The following is a 21,421-nucleotide window of genomic DNA, read 5'->3' as shown; positions in this document are numbered from 1 at the left end:
ACACACACTGTACCACACACACTCAGTCCTGTCTGGGGTGGAATAGTCCAGCTGTGGTCAAGGTTTTGAACGTCCTGGTCTGGTAATGTAGTGGAGCGGTCCAGTCTCTGGTAAGTCTTTCATCAGTCTGGTTCTGAAGAGGACATCCACTCTTATGGAATCAGAAGAAGTCTAGCTCAGGCTGGTCTGAAGAAGTTCTTTATACAATTCAGTATGAGGCCATACCAGTTCTGTAGCTCTATCACACCTCCAGCCATGCTCCTCGCAGCTCTGAAACACAGACACAATACAGTCTACTGTCTCCCTATTGGTCCATGGTTCATGGGCCAATCCTCAGGTCTGTGGCCCAGTGTTGTCTCTCCCCATTGGTCTTCGTTGTTCCTGTAGCTGGGACATCCTCAGGGGCGTCATTATACCCTTTTTACTGGGGCACAGGCTCAGTAAAATCTAAAGTTTGAGTTTGAACAATTTACTTTATTAAGCAGTTTAACCGAAAACAAACCAGTATTTTTGTTTACGCAGTAAACAGCTGCTCCTGCAGGCGTTTCCTCTGGTCGTCACTGAGGGGCGCTGTGAGTGACTGGTACCAGACCACATCTGTGCTCTGGACCCCTGCACACACACTGTGTGTGTGTGTGTGTGTGTGTGTAATATTCAAATGTCGGACTGTTGATGAATGGTCATTACCCAGCTTTCACAGAGCTTGATAACAACCCATTCATTTGAAACAAGTGTACTAGAGCAGGGAAACATCAAAAACATGCAGGACAACGGCCCTCGAGGACCGGAATTGGAGAACCCTGTCGTAGTGCAAAAGAAGAAATAACTCCAACATCTTCCCAAATCTATCAAGAAACTCAAGGCCCAGCACAGTTCAGACAGGGACAACTGTAGTAGCCAAGAATAGGACTGGTCAGGTAACTGCAACAAATCATACTGTTGAGTTGATGAGCTGATGAACCGAAGGTTTGTAGAATGAACAGGTTACATTTACATTACATCTATTTATTTAGCAGACGCTTTAATCCAAAGCAACTTACTAGAGAATGCTTTACAAAGTGCATAGGTCACTGATAATGACAACAAGATAGCCCCAAAAACATTGCGGGTAGCCAAAACATGAAGCACACATTGTGAACAACCAAAATAAGTGCCAAACGGAAGAACCATAAGAGCATGTAGTTAAACAAGTTACAATTAAACAAACATGAATCTGTAAGTGCAAGTGTACCCGTGGAAAAGCAAGTAACAGTCAAATAAAATATTTCAAAGCAAGTACAACAATTTAATTTTAATCAGTTACCACTAACCAACAAGAGCAGCAAGTCTCTTAGCAAGAGTCATTGTGATCCTTGAGGAAACTAACATTGGGTCCGGCACACCATTTCAAGTACCGTTGTACTCCCGGAACAAGAGCGTCTTGAGCCTTTTCTTGAAGGTGGGGAGACAGTCAGTGTCTCTGACGGAGGTGGGGAGTTGATTCCACCACTGGGGGGCCAGACAGCAGAAGAGCTTATGTTGGGACAGGGCACTCTTGAGCGGTGGGACCACCAGGGGCTGGTCTGAAGAAGACCGTAGGTGGTGGGTGGGGGTGTAAGGCTGCAGGAGAGACTTGATGTAGTCGGGTGCAGTCCCGTTCACTGCTTGGAAGGTCAGTACCAGGGTCTTGAATCTGATGCGGGCCGTGACGGGTAGCCAGTGGAGGGAGATGAGGAGCGGGGTAACATGGGAGCGTCTGGGTAGATTGTAGACCAGGCGGGCCCCTGCGTTCTGAACAGGGGCGGTGCGTCCCATTGGGCAAGTCGGGCAGTTGCCCGGGGCCTCGGCCACCAGGGGCCTCGGCACATGGTATTTTTATTATTTTTATTAATTAAAATAAAACACTAGTCATTGCAAACGAATGACAATTCATATCAAGCATGAAAATGCAATTCTTTAATTCTATTCTTTATAGCTAAACTTTATCTTAAATCCTGCATGGAACATATGATTCAGGTCATGAAGTTTCTATCAGGAGAATTTGTGGTGTGGTGGAGTGTCTATGCTTATTACTTGAAAGAGGAATTATTTACTGTGTCGTCTTAGTTAAATTATCAGGGCTTGGAAATACAGTGACTTCCTAAAGTAGGCAAATGGCTAGTAGAAGATAACATTTCATAATAATTTCAGTTAATCAAACAGCTGCAAGACCCAGTGAAATGTTATAGGCTAGTTAGCAAAATAACGCTAACGTGGGAGATGGAGGGTTTGGCCGGGATGATGAGGAGTTCTGTTTAGGCTAGGTTGGATGGATAACATGGTCTTGAAGACCGTAGCCTGGAATCAAAGCCACAGACAGTGAGAGCCAGGATGATAAGACTTGAAATTATGTTAGCTGGTCATTTCTAGCCATGGCCCAAAAAACTGTGAAATTACGTTTTTTTGTGATACAAACGTGTGTGCCAATAAATATTTTATTTAAATGCATCTGATGACTCTGCCCAATAATAACAATAGTGTGAATCAACAACACAGAAACTGAAACAGCAAACTTTGCAAACACAACATATATGTCCCTGCCAATACTTTTGGCTGTGACTGTAAATATGCAGAACCTGTAGTTCTTAAACCTTTCAGACCAAGCACAACCTCATTTCAAACTAAATTGTCCAAGATTCACCTCAATATACTCTCAGAAATGCCACAGAAAATGTAACGGCCAGTGTAGCATCAATGTACTGAAGTTTAACTATTTTAAGATTGTTTATTCAAGCATTTCTTTTGAATATTTAGTTTAATGTAGAAACGTGCCTCTGTAACACATTTAGTCATTTAGCAGACGCTCTTATCCAGAGCGACTTACACCAGACTGATCACCTGCAAACAGATCCCTTCAACTGCTGAGTGATCTGAGAAGGAGAGAGAGAGCGAGAGAGGGGGAGAGAAAGGGGGGGAGGCAGAGGGAGAGGGGGGCAGAGAAAAGAGAGAGGGAGAGAGTGTGATCAACAGCCATTTACTAGTTTACTATTTGAACATATTTGAAGTAGTAAATACATTGATATTGAAACCTGAGGCAAAGGAACATTGTATCTTGCTTGACAAGAGAGAGTGAGTGAACAAGCAGCTCCAGTAGCAGGAGAGAGAGGAGGGAACTACACCTGCTGATGTGTCACCTCTTTGTGGTCCTCCATGACAGTCAGTATGGTATCAATGGTGCTGAGGATGACCAGGACCATGACAGTTGAAGAGGTCTGTCATCAACCACTGATGAAGTAACAACAGATAAAGATTACTGTATGACCTTTATATTGTATTATGTTCAGAAAATAATTAACAATGTTTGATCCATACCCTGCTATATTAGCTCATGAGACCATGACCTTTGGTCATGTCCAGGAGAGAAATGTGCCTATTTAATTATGTTACTTGTATTATTGATAAATAGAGTTAGATTAACCAAAGTTCGGGAGGTAGATAGCGCACCAAGACTCCTCCTTCACTCCAATCTACTAATACGCATCAGCCCAGTTAAAGCACGGAGGAATGCCTAAATTTTATATGTTATGTTATGCCAGGTGCTTGCGTTGTCTTGTCTTAAGTAATTTCAGAGCCCAGTCTAACCTTGTGTTGTTCCGTGTACCTGACAAATAAAAGACTTGAACTTGAATGCAACCGAACCAAACTCCCTGTTTTAAAATGTTCTGTATGAAGTGTCTTCCGTTCCTCTGGTCCTAGTGCTAGCATGTTCTTATCAATCTCCCACCCTTTCCTTTCTTCTCTGCTTCTCCCTGTCGTCTATCCAGGCTTCCCGGGCATCTGCTTGAGCTGCTGCTCAGCCGTGACCCATTGGGACTTTCCGCCACGACCAGAGTTCAACACCTGGTAATATGCATGCACCCTTCACATCATCACTCATTTTCGTGCATCCCAGTAATCACACTCTCGTCTTCTCAGGACCACATGCTTGGCTCTGCTACGAGTCTCCACCAACCGCATCAGGCTCAGCTCTGCTACGAGTATCCACCAACCGTATCAGGCTCAGCTCTGCTACGAGTATCCACCAACCGCATCAGGCTCGGCTCTGCTACCAGCCTCCACCAACCGCATCAGGCTAGGCTCTGCTACCAGCCTCCTCCACTAATTCGGGCTTGGCTCTGCTACCAGCCCTGCTTCAATAACAGCATATCATTATTCAATCGCCGGTTACTGAACTCATGAAACTGTCATTATGCTGTTTGCTAAAGCTTGCTTATGCTTATACAGCCATTAGTTCGTTTTTGTAAAATGGGTAAGATGTAAAACTAGGAAATGTCTGTGACATTGGATTGTAGATCAGAGGTCACAATATTACCAACTTTAAATGAGGAAAATAGAAGGAACGTCAAGGCCATTTCTAGGAGCTCAACAAAAGCTTCCTAGCATGCAGTGTCATTTTTTCTGTCCTTGTGATGGCTATGCTAATCATCTCATATCCTCCCATATTTTGTGATACTATTTCAATCTATTTAACTCCCTTGATATCCTGTATTCATTGTCCAGCCCTCTCAGATACTCAACTTGAGTGTATCAGACACCTGCACCTTACTGGATGTAGTCCACGGTATGGTAAGATGTCTCTGTGGTACAGCTCCCTGCCCTAACACAGGGGCCAGTCCACTAGAAGTGCTTCTCATGTGTTGTGCATGGACGACCCCCACCCTACATGGAGGCACCAGAGAGAGAGAGAGAGAGAGAGAGAGAGAGAGAGAGAGAGAGAGAGAGAGAGAGAGAGAGAGAGAGAGAGAGGGGACAAAGTTAACCTAGAGCAGGGGTGCCCACACTTTTTTGGCTTGTGATCTACTTTTAAAATGACCAATTAAAAAGGATGACGTGTGTGTGTGTGTGTGTTGTCCCAAGTTCTCCTAATGTTGTGAAGTGAATAAGGAGCCGGACAACCGAGCACAGGGCTCCAAGAGCTCACACAACGAGTGAGACCCCCCCCACACAAACGTATACCCACACACATTACACACACATACATACACTCATATACATATACACACACACACACACTAATGCATACACACACACTACTGCACACTTACTTCATTCTCCCTCTAGGCCCAAACTTTGTTTTGTTTCAATGTAAAGTTATGGACAATGGAAATTACATTTGCAGTGTGAAGATGGTATTAAACTGCTGACGTAATGTGAACGCTTTAATTTATAAAAGCCCTACTCAGTGGTAGAAGGAATGAGTATGTACAACAGTAAAAGGAGCGTTCAGGAATCACATCACAAATGTTTGCACAGAATAGATTATAACAGACAACTTACAAGGGTTGTGTTTGTTATATTTATGATTTGGGCCATATTTCTTTACAGCTGCATGCAGATGCTTGATTTCCAAACCTGATAGGATTGTGGTCAATTTGTTACACTGGTTTTTAGTCTGCACGTGTTCATGTCAGATTTTTACTCAATAAAAATAAATAAATAAAAAACAACAACATACATGCCTCTGAGGCAAAACCCTCTTCAAGAACTTTTTAAGGTGTTGTGTCGGGACGTGTATCACTGCACTTCGTGCCGATCAGTCGGGTTTTCAAAAACAATTTATTCCACTGGTGACGTAGAAGTCTGGTTGCGTGCATTACCACATTCTCCCACTTGATGGCAGCGGTGGCCTGTACAGATGTGCGACAGATGCTCATGTACTCACTGTCAACTCAATCTTTTCTCACATCTTTTCTGTGAATTATATTCATAGGCAACAGTCATACACCAATGTATATTGTCAAAGAACTTTGGGACACTTGGTATGGAGAGGTATTGTTTCAAACTGTCACTGAGTAGTGCTGGCCAATCACAGAGACCGCTATATTGATGGCTTGACCATCAGAAGAAACATTTGTTCTAAATGTGTATAAGGCAGGGTTTTAGGGTTGTTCTTCACCACTCTCTCGAACGACCTGTAGGTTACATCTGCATGTCTTTCGCTATGTAGGGCTGTTTTGGCAGCCCCTTTGTCACTGGTCACCCAGACACTCGTCTGGGACAGTCGTTGATTTACATGAATGCTAAAATGACAATCACACCTTGATGACACACCTCTGGAGAGGTGGTCTCAACAGTTGAAGAGGAAGATGGACAGAGGAAGACTCTGAAATTATCATTAAAAGTTGTGTTCTTGAAAATAAGGTTCTAAACAGCTTTTAATGTCATGTTTGATATGCTTTTGTATCTTACTTTATGTATTACATGCTTGTAATAATTTTAATACTGTAACATGTACATGGTTTACAGAGTTTGTGCCTACAGCAGACCAACATGTGTTTAACATATTCCCCTGTCTTGCAAGGGAACCACTTAGTCTACTGTAGCCTTGATTAATGATCCAATTTGAATTTGTATGCGTTTAGACTACTTTTCATTCATGTGACCGGTGTCCCCACTTTAGTCAGGTTTGGGTGTATATAGGAAGAAGTGTTACCAATCACTTCGAGTTTGGTTTACGATACAGCTCCGGTGCGTTAGGCGCCTAGTCTTCATTGTGACATACCTTTGTTAACCATTGCTCTGAAGGTATGTTTTGTATTTAATGATATTTCATTATCATTGTATTGATTATCTTGCTATTTAGATAATAAACTATTATTGTGCATTTTGACGTTACTTGTTCTCTTTGAAACGTATCTATCAGGCTACGGCGATGAAAACTTAGATCGAGTCTGGTTGATGCGGCTAACTGATTATAAACATAGACTTTTGAGTAGGTTTTAACTTAAGGCCTCTGAGTCACTTACAGTGGATCTCCACGCTCCGAAGGAATTTACCGGGGCCTCTGAGTGATCGATTACATATCCTACTAGGTCGACTATGGTTAAATCTATATTATAGTAGAGATAAACGACTGTTTAGTGAACACGCATACTTTAGGGTCGGTGCTCTGATCAAGCAGACGATTTTTACCTACGTCAGAGTTTCATGTCATTAACTGTTTAGCGCTCGAGGTTACAGGTAACGCACTTGTGCACGTGTCTTAAAATTGGAGTCAGATATTAACGAGTCAATTATCTCCCTGAGAATCTAACCTAAGGTGAATTGTGGTTCCCAAGCCAGGGACCAACACCAAGTGTCTCTGGCCTTTCGATTCACCGACTACAGCTATGACAGGTCCGGAGTAGGCTACTCTGTTCATTCTTAAGTTTGTGCAAACTAAATAAATTAAATTGAAACTGCCATCTTCTACTATTCAAATCTACACAGTCCAGCCAGAATTTTCTTTCACGTCGTCGTCGTCACGTCATCTGCCGCTTGTCCGGGGATCGGGTCGCGGGGGCAGCGACCTAAGCAGGGAGGCCCAGACTTCCCTCCCCCCGGCCACTTCCGCCAGCTCTTCCTGGGGGACCCCAAGGCGTTCCCAGGCCAGCTGAGAGACATAGTCCCTCCAGCGTGTCCTGGGTCTTCCCCGGGGCCTCTTCCCAGTGGGACGTGCCCGGAACACCTCACCAGGGAGGCGTCCAGGAGGCATCCTAATCAGATGCCCGAGCCACCTCAGCTGGCTCCTCTCGACGCGGAGGAGCAGCGGTTCTACTCTGAGCCCCTCCCGGATGACCGAGCTTCTCACCCTATCTCTAAGGGAGAGCCCGGACACCCTACGGAGAAAGCTCATTTCGGCCGCTTGTATTCGCGATCTCGTTCTTTCGGTCACTACCCATAGTTCGTGACCATAGGTGAGGGTAGGAACGTAGATCGACTGGTAAATAGAGAGCTTCGCCTTTCGACTCAGCTCCTTCTTCACCACGACGGACCGATGCAGAGCCCGCATCACTGCGGACGCCGCACCGATCCGCCTGTCGACCTCGCGCTCCATTCTTCCCTCACTCGTGAACAAGACCCCGAGATACTTGAACTCCTCCGCTTGGTTCAGGATCTCCTCCCCGACCCGGAGATGGCACTCCACCCTTTTCCGGTCGATTACCATGGCCTCAGATTTGGAGGTGCTGATTCGCATCCCAGCCGCTTCACATTCGGTTGCGAACCGCTCCAGTGAGAGCTGAAGGTCACGGCCCGATGAAGCCAACAGGACCACATCATCCGCAAAAAGCAGCGACCCGATCCTGAGGTCACCAAACCGGACCCCCTCAACACCCTGGCTGCGCCTAGAAATTCTGTCCATATAGGTAATGAACAGAATCGGTGACATAGGGCAGCCCTGGCGGAGTCCAACCCTCACCGGAAACAAGTTCGACTTACTACCGGCAATGCGGACCAAACTCTGGCACCGGTCGTACAGGGACCGGACAGCCCCGATCAGGAAATCCGGTACCCCGTACTCTCGGAGCACCCCCCACATGAGCCCCCGAGGGACACGGTCGAACGCCTTTTCCAAATCCACAAAACATGTGTAGACTGGTTGGGCGAACTCCCATGTACCCTCCAGGACTCCGCGGAGGGTATAAAGCTGGTCCACTGTTCCACGGCCAGGACGAAAACCACATTGCTCCTCCTGAATCCGAGGTTCGACAATCCGACGGACCCTCCTCTCCAGGACCCCTGAATAGACTTTCCCAGGGAGGCTGAGGAGTGTGATCCCCCTAAAGTTGGAGCACACCCTCCGGTCCCCCTTTTTAAAGAGGGGAACCACCACCCCGGTCTGCCAGTCCAGAGGCACTGTCCCCGATGTCCACGCGATGTTGCAGAGTCGTGTCAACCAAGACAGCCCTACAACATCCAGAGCCTTAAGGAACTCCGGGCGGACCTCATCCACCCCAGGGGCCCTGCCACCGCGGAGCTTTTCAACCACCTCGGCGACCTCAGCCCCAGAGATAGAAGGGCCCCCCCCGATGTCCCCAGACTCTGCCTCCACGTCGGAAAGCGTGTTGGTGGAATTAAGGAGGTCTTCGAAGTATTCCTTCCACCGATCCAGGACGTCCCCCGTCGAGGTCAGCAGCGCACCATCCCCACCGTATACAGTGTTGACAGAGCACTGCTTCCCCCTCCCGAGCCGCCGGATGGTGGTCCAGAACCTTTTTGAAGCCGTTCGGAAGTCATTCTCCATGGCCTCGCCGAACTCCTCCCATGCCCGGGTTTTTGCCTCCGCGACCGCCAAAGCCGCGTTCCGCCTGGCCTGCCGGTACACATCAGCTGCCTCTGGAGTCCTACCAGCCAATAAAGTCCGATAGGCCTCCTTCTTCAGCTTGACGGCATCCCTCACCTCCGGAGTCCACCACCGGGTCCGAGGGTTACCGCCGCGACATGCACCGACCGCCCTGCGGCCGCAGCTCCGGTCAGCCGCTTCAACAATGGAGGCCCGGAACATGGCCCATTCGGACTCAATGTCCCCGGCCCCCCCCGAGACATGATCGAAGCTCTCCCGGAGGTGGGAGTTGAAGCTCCTTCTGACAGAGGGTTCCGCCAGACGTTCCCAGCAGACCCTCACATTACGTTTGGGCCTGCCAGGCCTGACCGGCGTCCTCCCCACCATCGAAGCCAACTCACCACCAGGTGGTGATCAGTTGACAGCTCCGCCCCTCTCCTCACCCGAGTGTCCAAGACATGCGGCCCCAAGTCCGATGACACGACTACAAAGTCGATCATCGAACTGAGACCTCGGGCGTCCTGGTGCCAGGTGCACATATGGACACCCTTATGCTTGAACATGGTGTTCGTTATGGACAAACCGTGTCTAGCACAGAAGTCCAACAACAAAACACCACTCGGGTTCAGATCGGGGGGGCCGTTCCTCCCAATCACGCCCCTCCAGGTCTCACTGTCATTGCCCACATGAGCATTGAAGTCCCCCAGGAGGACGAGGGAATCCCCAGGAGGAGCGCTTTCCAGCACCCCCCCCAGAGACTCCAAAAAGGGTGGGTACTCTGAGCTGCCGTTTGGTGCATAAGCACAAACGACAGTGAGGACCCGTCCCCCCACCCGAAGGCGGAGGGAGGCTACCCTCTCGTCCACCGGGGTGAACCCCAATGTACAGGCGCCGAACCGAGGGGAAACCAGTATTCCCACCCCAGCTCGACGCCTCTCACCAAGGGCAACTCCAGAGTGGAAGAGAGTCCAGCCCCTCTCAAGGAGACTGGTTCCGGAGCCCACGCTGTGCGTCGAGGCGAGGCCGACTATATCTAGCCGGAAACTCTCTACCTCGCGCACCAGCTCAGGCTCCTTTCCCGCCAGCGAGGTGACGTTCCACGTCCCTAAAGCTAACTTTTGCAGCCGAGGATCGGACCGCCAAGGCCCCCGCCTTCGGCCGCCGCCCGTGTGATTTTCTTTCACACTCCACTGAAACAATACAGCACTATTTTATGAGGCCCACGAGAGCGGTAAAAGTAAAAACTTTACTAAACAGGAGTAGAGCTAAATAAGTAGGCCTACCTTGAAAGACACACCCTGTCTGGTGACTGCCTTCCGGACATCCGACTCCGCCCTTTATCCAACCCCACCTCATTCTGCGTTCTTCTGCATCGAAGACCTTCTTTGGGATGTTTAGAAAATACACCTGTGGGTTTTCATAAACGGCGCACATATTGCAATTATTGTCATGTTTAGCCAAGTCCCCCACCCCTACTCCTCAGAATAAGCCATGTTGGTTCTTGGTTGTGAGGTAGCTAGGCTAAAGAGGGTTTTCACCGACGTCACGTTCTGGGTGGTAACCCGGATACGCGGCCATAATGGAGGCACTCGGTGTAAACAACTGAACAGAGTACAACCAAAGAACGTATATTATATACTCTTTAGTACAACTGTAGCCATGTCTAAACGACCGAAATTTTCACCAAAACGCGTCCAAGATCCAAAGGCATATAGGGAAGGACTTACCACAAGAAAAGGGTCGTTATTTTGAGAAATTAGGATTTAATGGCGGTGCAGATCCCTACCAGTTAGCTCCCTCTACTTGGATCCGTGACGACCCGGTGATTCTGCCTTCAGTTGGATGTTCCGATATTGTTAATTACCTGTTTTTCTCGCCGAACCCATACACATGCAGTAGTTTGATATGAATTATATTATGTCAATGTCAGCTTTACAGTAAAATAAGCCCACAGTAAAAACAATAACAGCAGTATGCTAATTGTTTTTACTATTTACTATTAAAAATATTATCATTACAATACAAAAATTGTTTTGAGCCGCTGAAATAAACATTTCACAATACCTGACAAGAAATGTGCCGAAGAAATCCGTATGTTGTCCAGATTTTTCCCTCGTAGATCTTGGTTGAGCTTTGCCCAGTAGGAGCTAAATCTTTTTTTGCGTTTTGGACGTCCATATGGACGTCCATAGACTGACGGCGATGGCTGCTGATCTTTGAATGGATGGACGGACGGCGATGCTGTTCAGAGTGCCGTCCATAGAGGGAGCATATATTTTGGACGGCGTCATAGCCGTCCATATGGACGGCGATGCTGTTCAGAGTGCCGTCCATAGAGGGAGCAGATATTTTGGACGGCGATGGATTGAATGTTTAGCAGGCTGTTGAGCTAACAGAACTGCCGAAGGCTACCATAGCATGTAGCTAGCTACATTAACTTTGGATGACTCAATCTTTTGTCAAGTTAATTTGTATGAATTGCATGTTAGTGCAATATTTACGCCTTTATTCTGTTTTTTTTTACATAATCAGCAGTATGATCTCATGACAATATAGACTTGAAAAACAATATGTTATGGTTTGGGTTTGCCTATAGGCTACATTTATTTTAATTATTTCGAGAATTGTTAATAAAGACTCATTTAAAATGTTAACATTGTGTTATGACCCTATGAAATACATTGCCATTTAGGTCTTTTAAACCGTCAGTTTAAAGTGTTTTATGGGTGGATTTGAAGCCACCAGTCAGTAGCTCCAATCTTGCGCACGAACTTTGCGCACGGAGACAAACGCAAAACAACAAACACTCGCTTGGAGCGGAGACCAATGCAAAACACAATACGATGTGTTGAGCCAAACCAAAGCCGTCAAAGGCTACCATGAATGTAGCTACAGCAACCGTGGATGACTCAATAAGTTTTGTCACGTTATTTTGTATTAATTGCATTTAAGTGAAGGCTATATATTTACGCCTTTATTTTATTTTTAACATACAAAAGTAGGCCAATCAACAATATAATCTCATGACAATACAGACTTGAAAAACAATATGTTATAGGGTTTGCCTAGATATAGGCTACATATATTTTAAATATTTCGAGAATTGTTAATAAAGACTCAATTAAGATTTTAACATTGTGTTATGACCCTATGAAATACATTGCCCTTTAGGTCTTTGAAGCCGTCAGTTTAAAGTGTTTTATGGGTGGATTTGGAGCCACCAGTCAGTAGCTCCAATGTTGCGCACGAACCACTTTGAGCGGAGACAAATGCAAAACGTAATAGCCTATGGGCCTAACACTCCAAATTTTAAAATTTTAAATGAGTCTTTATTAACAATTCTCGAAATAATTAAAATATATGTAGCCTATAGGCAAACCCAAACCATAACATATTGTTTTTCAAGTCTATATTGTCATGAGATCATACTGCTGATTATGTAAAAAAAACAGAATAAAGGCGTAAATATTGCACTAACATGCAATTCATACAAATTAACTTGACAAAAGATTGAGTCATCCAAAGTTAATGTAGCTAGCTACATGCTATGGTAGCCTTCGGCAGTTCTGTTAGCTCAACAGCCTGCTAAACATTCAATCCATCGCCGTCCAAAATATATGCTCCCTCTATGGACGGCACTCTGAACAGCATCGCCGTCCATATGGACGGCTATGATGCCGTCCAAAATATCTGCTCCCTCTATGGACGGCACGAGGGACGTCCCTGCTAATCCATCGCCGTCCAAAATATCTGCTTCCTCTATGGACGGCACTATGAACAGCATCGCCGTCCATATGGACGGCTATGACGCCGTCCAAAATATATGCTCCCTCTATGGACGGCACTCTGAACAGCATCGCCGTCCGTCCATCCATGCAAAGATCAGCAGCCATCGCCGTCAGTCTATGGACGTCCATATGGACGTCCAAAACGCAAAAAAAGATTTAGCTGCCTCTCGCTTTGCCAACCACAAGCGCCTCCTTTCCTCTGAAAATCTCTGGCATTCCTTTCCCTGGTTTTTAATAACTTTTGGAAGTCGATAATATACCAAATATTTTTCAAGATCTGTCCTAATTGTACAACCTGAAACACGGCAATAATTCTCAATTTTCCTTGAAGACGTTCGGGATATACTTCAGTGCCAGTGCTTTGTTGTGATGCGGAGTGCCTCCAAGATGGCGACTTCTGGTCAGATGACGCGTTGGTGAAAACCCTCTATGTACCAAATATTTGTTTTTAAACAATCGTGATGCGCGCGCAATGTGGCTGCAGAAAACTGGGAAAGGATACCATTTTAAATGGAAAAAGGACCACATGGATAATACAAATAGTTAGATTTAAAAAGACCAAAAGCGTCGAGGAGGACATGCCTATTGGAGAGAAAGCGATTACCCAATGATCTGTCGCATCAGAATTTTGATTTGGGTCACGAAAGTCTTGAAATTTGAGTGAGAATGTCGCCCGGTACAGACCGCATAGTCGAGCGGCAACCATGTCTTCACGTCATGTCACAAAGTTCATAATTTTACACTTTTACAGTCAATTCTACATTTAAAAAGTCGAGCAGGGCAGCTTTCAAGAGATATGGGAATTCTGCTCTTAGTCAGCTGGTCCGATTATTTTTCAGATTTGTTTAAACTGGCAATCTGAGTGAGACTACATCCCAGTTACACAGTTTTGACGTTAGCCTCAGTCAGACTCGCTCACTGGCAGTGTGCACAATGTTGTATTTCACTCCATTCTACACGAGAAACGTCAGGGAGGACTGCCTAATGTAGATACGAGTCTGGTGAAGATAGCCAGAATCTCGGATTTCTTTAACCTGTCTGTTTCATTCGTCATTTGCCTGAGAAAGCGACCTCCGTTAGCCAGGCTAGTTTTGCCCGATCACTTGGACAGGCTATTTAAGGGTATCGGGGTCAAGTGACTTTTGTGCATAGACAAGTGAACGTAAATGTATTTGTCCAAAGGCCAAGAGCCTCAAAAAGTTAATATCAAGCCCTGCAATCCAGTGGCCAGTGGAGATATATGATGACCTGAACGACACTCCAAGAGTAATAGAACGGGGAGAAGTTCGTCTTTTGCAACCCACATGCGCAGTTGAGCCTGCTTGACAGTTGTGTGACGTAGGGTGATAATTGGTCTATTGATTTTCTTTTTTGACATCTCTTTCCCAATAATATTTTTTCAATTGAACGCAGGAAACATGCGACAGCCATCCTGTGAATGCACAGGCTACACGTAGACTACTTACTGAAAGTAGGCCTTTACTCTCACTATGGACACCTTTATAAGCCTTTTTTGTTGTTATATTTGAAGGAAATTATTTTAGCTTTAAAGAATAGAAGCCTTCTTAACTGTATTTGTTTTTTTACTGTGTTGAATGCATTAACCCCAGACAAAACAAAACAATGAATTTCATTTTTACTCACATCATGGGAAGGGGCTCAGTGTTGAAACAGGAGGTGTGCTTCATTGTGCGTATTATGGACGAGAAAAACAAACTTCTGGGACACGGACATCATGGTGGTTGGATTAGCGTATCACATTAGATTCATTTTTCGGAGTGAATCAGGACAAACACACTCACTAGATGACTGATAAAAAAAGTATTCCACTGCTAGTGGATAAGATCTTTTCTGAGCAACTTGTAATGTTCCGTCATTGCAGTAATTCTCTGAGATTCTTAAAGTTTGAGTGGTTGAGAACAGATGCTTGCAAATCAGTGTTGGGCTGGGTGTCAACCTTCCCCCACCTCTCATATGGTAAAATCTGGAGTTACTGGACGGAGTCTCAACTTGATGGTTCTCACACCTCATTGTGTAATTTACTAGCATTGCTAGTCATGTTGATAAGTATAGGGCCAAGAAGTGGTCTGATTGGTTGTCCTTGTGTGAAAAGTACGGCTGGCAAAGTTAACGCGTTAACGCAATCTCACTTTAACGCGACAAAAAAAATGGGCCGTTAACGCAGATTTCCTTTTGACCCTGAAAATCACCTGTCGTGACATGACTTGGACTGCCGACGGTAGCAGAATGATGGGGGCTTTTAGATGGGAAGTTCCATTTCAAAAAGTTGCGAGAAGGTAAAAAAAGTAGCGGTTAGAACCGAAACTGTACTGTCCTGTAGCCAGTGGTATGAGCCAGTGGAGCTAGTGGTACATGCCAGTGCCTCCGCAGCGACACGTACCACTCGCTCCACTGGCAAATACCACTAGCTACAGGACAGTACAGTTTCGGTTCTAACCGCCTCTCCTGGGTTCAACAAAATAGAAACTGTATTGTTCAATATTAAGGTCAATCTGTGGTTGCTTAAGTATCTCAAGTATGTTTGAGTGAGATTTAAATATTATGGAGCAGAATATCGTAGTAGGCTATGAGACAACATGTCTTAAATGTATTTTATATTCCGGAAGTCTAGTTTTGTGGATGTTTATTATAGCTACAGCAGTATTGTTTGTGAGTGAATAAAACTCCCTCACAATTTAAGTTGTGTTCCATCTGAACTTGTTATATGGACCTTATCATCCATTTAGGCATATTTGAAGTTTTTAAGTACACCCTTTTAATGTTTATGGTACAATTTTAACAGATTAACTAGTTTGCGATTAATCGCGATTAATCATATGAAATAATGCGATTAATTGCGATTACATATTATAATCGCTTGACAGCCCTAGTATAAAGGGAAATGTGAAGCATTGTTCTGTGGATTCTTGATCTCCTAAGACATTCTGCTCAGCTCTGGCTTTGTCCTTGTACTCTTTCTCTTTGCTCACTTCTTGCTGTCTCTCTGATTTACAATAATCATGGTAGCGTAACACTTAACCTTTATTTTGAATGTATATTTCATTTAACCTCACTTTGACTATTCTTGCTCTGAATTAACAAACGAGTTAACTAACTGTAATTCAATTGATATTAGAATTATTTGGTTCATGTTAATACACTGTTCAGTTTATCATCTTCCTTTAAACCATAGGGAAATTCGTTTTGGTTGTTTGGACAACATGTTATCCCCTACAGTTAAATATTGTTAAACGATTACTTTGGTGCAAGTAATAAAGGCCTAGACATGAATTTAAGGGGTACTCTGGACATTGTCGTTTGTTGTAAATCTCTGTATACGTCTGTTTGGTGTAAAAAGAGACACATGTTCGTTTTACAGGGCAAATAAAACCACAGAGACGTATGAGTATGTGTTTGTATTCGATTTGTTCAATTTTCTTCATTTATCATTTATCTTTTTCATTCTGCAATTATTTACTGCACTGATCCGTTGGTCTAAGATGATTCTTATGAAATGTTCCAAGAAGGTGAACATGTTTCCAGCTTTGCGAAATATATATATCGACCGTACATTTATCACCCAGTAAGAGAGGGACTGTGTATGAGGGGCCGTTTAGGAAATAATTCAGACTGTCCTTACACAAACACATATGAAACACACACACATACACGTATGAAACGTTCACACGCATTCATAATACTGAAAACTCGTATTCACATATGTGAAATGCTCGCATCGCCAGTAAGAAACGCATTCATTATTCAAATGTTAAAAGTTCCCACACGCATTCATACTACTGAAAATTCACATCCACATAGGTGAAATGCTGACATCGACCCATATGAAACGCATTCACTTTCACATGTGAAAGGTTCACGCATGCAGTCATACTACTGAAAACTCACATCCACATATGTGAAAAGACATTCACACACTCATATATGCAACACTCCAAAGTTTTATAAGGATGAATAGGAAGCTTTGAAAATGTAAGTGTGCGAGAACATTTTCAGTATATCCGGAAGTCATTTCAGTATGTATCCTCCCTCTGCTAAATGACTTAATGTCAAGCGTACAAGTACGCTTCCCGGACTGGATGTTGGCTGGACGATTTCGTCGGCTTAAGTCGATAATCAATTACGGAGCACTCTCCTACTTTCCCCGCCCTATCACTGCTAAAGGAGGCAGATATCCCTCCCCTCCTGCCTACAGGAACACTAACCCCTCTCGCTCGCTGACTTCGTCGCCGGCAGTCCTTGTAACTGCGAACGCTCGCCACCCGCCTCCCAGAGTGCTCACGCTCTGACTAGTCTCCCTCTGTCTCGGCCCATATAATCAGCCACACCTATAACCACTAATTACATGAGCCCGCAGCTCATTTCCATTACAATATTACAATGTACAACATTGTATCCATAAAGGAAATTGGCAAAATGAAGACTTTAATTAGAGAATCAATAAAAACATGATCATGAAACTATAAACACTATAATAAAGTAAACAACAATAAAAAAGAGGTAAAAATAATGCCTGTCTTGCATGTTCTGGTAATTAATCTGCTGTTGTACTTTCTATGTGCACATCATGTAATGTCCTCAGACAGGTCTTTCCAAAGCCTAGGGGTGCTAATGGTGAAATCCTTAACAATCCTTGAGTATTGACACAATTATCGGAGTTCATCAAAACTACGAAGATTCTTTAAATTACAGATACAGTTTCAAGAACAACCTGTATGACCCTCAACAGCTCTTGTAATGAAAACAACAACCAAACCAACCAATCTTACTCAACAATGGGTCAAACACACAGACACTCTAAAGGGCTGAAGAGATACAGAGGTCAAAATTAAAATTGAGCACCTTGTTGGGTTTCTTATGAAATTACAAATGTGTGCTTCAAAACTGAAAGGTGTCAGCCAGTGTTTACCAAGATTCTACAGAGTCTGACACAGCTTCCCCTCCATAGTTACAGGGGTAGAGTATCTTCCCAGTGTCCTGTCATGTTGGACTGTAGATCTGGTGTTACTGCATGTGCTGTCCCAGTAGGTGCAGAAAGGTAGTTCTTTCAGCTGTGGGTCACACAGAAGTTCTCTCAGGTGGTGACTGCTGGGACAGCTTGACCCCAGACATCACTGCTTTGGGGTTTTTCTGGTGTGGACACGCAGGTGACGCTTTAGATTACTATTTGTTTTACCTGAATAGTCACAGAGGTCACAGCTGTAGGGCTTCTCTCCAGTGTGGATCCTGCAGTGATCCGTGTAACTGCTAGCACGGCTAAAGGTTTTAACACAGAGGTCACAGCTGTAGGGCTTCTCCCCAGTGTGGATTCTGCGGTGAACTGTCAATTCCCCAGTCTGTTTGAAGGTTTTACCACAGAGGTCACAGCTGTAGGGTTTCTCTCCAGTGTGGATCCTGCAGTGAGCTCGGAAATTGCCAGCCTGGCTAAAGGTTTTACCACAGAGGTCACAGCTGTAGGGCTTCTCTCCAGTGTGGATCCTGCTGTGAACTGTGACACTGCCAGCGTGGCGAAAGGTTTTACCACAGAGGTCACAGCTGTAGGGCTTCTCTCCAGTGTGGATCCTGCAGTGATTTGTGTAACTGTTAGCACGGCTAAAAGTTTTACCACAGAGGTCACAGCTGTAGGGCTTCTCTCCTGTGTGGATTCTGCGGTGAACTATCAATTTCCCAGTCTGATTAAAGGTTTTACCACAGAGGTCACAGCTGTAGGGCTTCTCTCCTGTGTGGATTCTGCGGTGAGCTCTGCAATTGCCAGCTTGGCTAAAGGTTTTACCACAGAGGTCACAGCTGTAGGGCTTCTCTCCAGTGTGGATTCTGCTGTGAACGGTCAAATCCCCAGTCTGTTTAAAGGTTTTACCACAGAGGTCACAGCTGTAGGGCTTCTCTCCAGTGTGGATCCTGCAGTGATCTGTGTAACTGTTAGCACGGCTAAAAGTTTTACCACAGAGGTCACAGCTGTAGGGCTTCTCTCCAGTGTGGATTCTGCGGTGAACTATCAATTTCCCAGTCTGATTAAAGGTTTTACCACAGAGGTCACAGCTGTAGGGCTTCTCTCCTGTGTGGATTCTGCGGTGAGCTCTGCAATTGCCAGCTTGGCTAAAGGTTTTACCACAGAGGTCACAGCTGTAGGGCTTCTCTCCAGTGTGGATCCTGCAGTGATCTGTGTAACTGTTAGCACGGCTAAATGTTTTACCACAGAGGTCACAGCTGTAGGGCTTCTCTCCAGTGTGCATTCTGCGGTGAACTGTCAATTCCCCAGTCTGATTAAAGGTTTTACCACAAAGGGCACAGCTGTAGGGCTTCTCTCCTGTGTGGATTCTGCGGTGAGCTCTGCAATTGCCAGCTTGGCTAAAGGTTTTACCACAGAGGTCACAGCTGTAGGGCTTCTCTCCAGTGTGGATTCTGCTGTGAACGGTCAAATCCCCAGTCTGTTTAAAGGTTTTACCACAGAGGTCACAGCTGTAGGGCTTCTCTCCAGTGTGCATTCTGCGGTGAACTGTCAATTCCCCAGTCTGATTAAAGGTTTTACCACAAAGGTCACAGCTGTAGGGCTTCTCTCCAGTGTGGATCCTGCAGTGAGCTCTGCAATTGCCAGCTTGGCTAAAGGTTTTACCACAGAGGTCACAGCTGTAGGGCTTCTCTCCAGTGTGGATTCTGCTGTGAACGGTCAAATTCCCAGTCTGTTTAAAGGTTTTACCACAGAGGTGGTCACAGCTGTAGGGATTTTCTCCAGTGTGGATTCTGCGGTGAACTGTGAAACGGTTAGCCCGGCTAAAAGTTTTACCACAGAGGTCACAGCTGTAGGGCTTCTCTCCAGTGTGGATCCTCATGTGCTTCTTGAGTTTAATGAATGAAGAAAGGCTCTTCCCACATGTATCACAGTGATGCGTCTCCATAACTCAGCTCTCTCTTTGTTTTCTGTCTAGTCTCTCTATATCCTGTATCTAGTCTCTGGAAGCTTGTTTCTCTCTGATTGATCCTTTTTCCGGTTATTGCCGTTTCAGCTTGAGTCTCTGTCTGTGGTCTCTCTGGTTGAGTCTCTCTATGGTTGAGTCTCTCTCTGTTCTCTCTGGTTGATTCTCTGTCTGGTTACTGCTGTTTCTGGTTGAGTCTCTCTATGGTTGATTCTCTCTCTGTTTGTGTGTTTAGTCTCTTTGGAGCCTTAAGGAGCCTCCTCTGACTAGTCTCCGCCCATGATCAAGTATGATTGGCCAGTAGGGGATCTGGAAGAAACAGTTCCAAGTTAATGAGAACTCAGCTTTCCCATGTGAAGGAACTCTTTTGTCATAATGGGCCACTTTGCATATGTAATGTTGATCATTTGATGAGAGGTGTATGTTTCTAAGGTTTATTGATACTGGAGAAACACACAAAACTTTATTTTTGGCATACAACGCTATATGATTAACTTAATCAATATGCATTACAAGCAAATTAACTATAAAATGACTTTGTAATTATATTGCTAACTTTTAAATCAAAATATAATAATCTACTCTGTTTCTATTGTGTGTGTCTCAAGTTCTATTTAAAAATTGAGAATTTGTTTATAAATAATCAATGCTTCTATTTCATATGTTCTATGTCTCTGTTGAATGATCAATATAATCTATGCTTCTGTTGAATGAAAATACAATCAATGCTTAAGATATACCAAAATGTGTAATGACCATGTTGAACATATATTTCAGATGCAATCAATGCTTCAGATAAAATAAGTAATGATTATGCACCAGGACGTAAGTGTCTGAGATAGTGTGAAGATGGTCATTCTCAAGATAATGTATCCTTTCATGAGAAGAGGAATGCAATATGTCGGCGTTCTGGCAGGGAGAGGGTGCACGGGGTGATGTGATTTGCTGCAGAGAATGTGGAAGTCGGTGAGAGGTACCGGATAGGGGGAGGCAAGATTACCACACCATGACCGCATCATGACCGCACCATGACTTGTATTCATTGTTTGATTTGCATAATGTCTCATCTTAAAACTATAAAGAACTTGGTCTGCCATTTCACCTGGTGTTCCTCTCCAACCAAATTAGAACCACAACAAATGGTGACCTCTGACGTGTTTAGGGGAGAGATCTGGACGAGTAGGTCCCCAAGAAGGGAACCCAGCAGACCAGTAAGGGAGCAGGGCGGTGGTGACACTGACACTCACTGGGCCCATCATAACCAGTTAAGCAGAGCCTGTTTAAATGAAACCTGCATAGCTTAGGACCCAGTAGCTTTAGGAGTGAGTGTCTGTAAACTGCTGTTAGGCCTGTGACAAAAGGCTGCTATCATAATAGATCCCTAATGTTAAGACCAAAGCAGCAGCAAAGAGGGTTAGTTGGGGTAAGAACCAGCTGGAAATGTTTTCAGTAATCAGAGGGAAGGCTAGGGTTAGGCTGTCAGGGATTTCAAACCAAAAATTGTGTAACTTTTGAAGAGGTCTGTCCTTCAGTAACCACCGATTAGTTAACAATTATTAAATGTATTGATTACTTTATTACTTTTATATTGTTTGAAAAGTTCTGAATATAATAAACAATGTTTGATCTATACCCTGCTA

General features: G+C 44.7%; 1 protein-coding gene across 1 annotated transcript in view; it reads right to left on the bottom strand.

Annotated features, from left to right (window-relative positions):
- Positions 1-21,037, bottom strand: part of LOC124488581 (zinc finger protein 208-like) — a 74,604-nt gene extending 53,567 nt beyond the window's left edge. The window contains exons 1-2 of the mRNA XM_047051278.1: positions 21,029-21,037; positions 18,149-19,730 (exon numbers count right to left, since the gene is read on the bottom strand). Coding sequence (XP_046907234.1) covers positions 18,149-19,730; positions 21,029-21,037 — 1,591 coding nt within the window. The remainder of the gene's footprint in view (positions 1-18,148; positions 19,731-21,028) is intronic.
- Positions 21,038-21,421: the final 384 nt, after the last annotated feature.

The sequence above is a fragment of the Hypomesus transpacificus genome, unplaced genomic scaffold (genome assembly GCF_021917145.1).
Source record: "Hypomesus transpacificus isolate Combined female unplaced genomic scaffold, fHypTra1 scaffold_146, whole genome shotgun sequence".
Classification (NCBI taxonomy): Eukaryota; Metazoa; Chordata; class Actinopteri; order Osmeriformes; family Osmeridae; genus Hypomesus; species Hypomesus transpacificus.
Note: the sequence above shows the minus strand (reverse complement) of the source record. Positions and strands in the feature narration are given on the sequence as shown.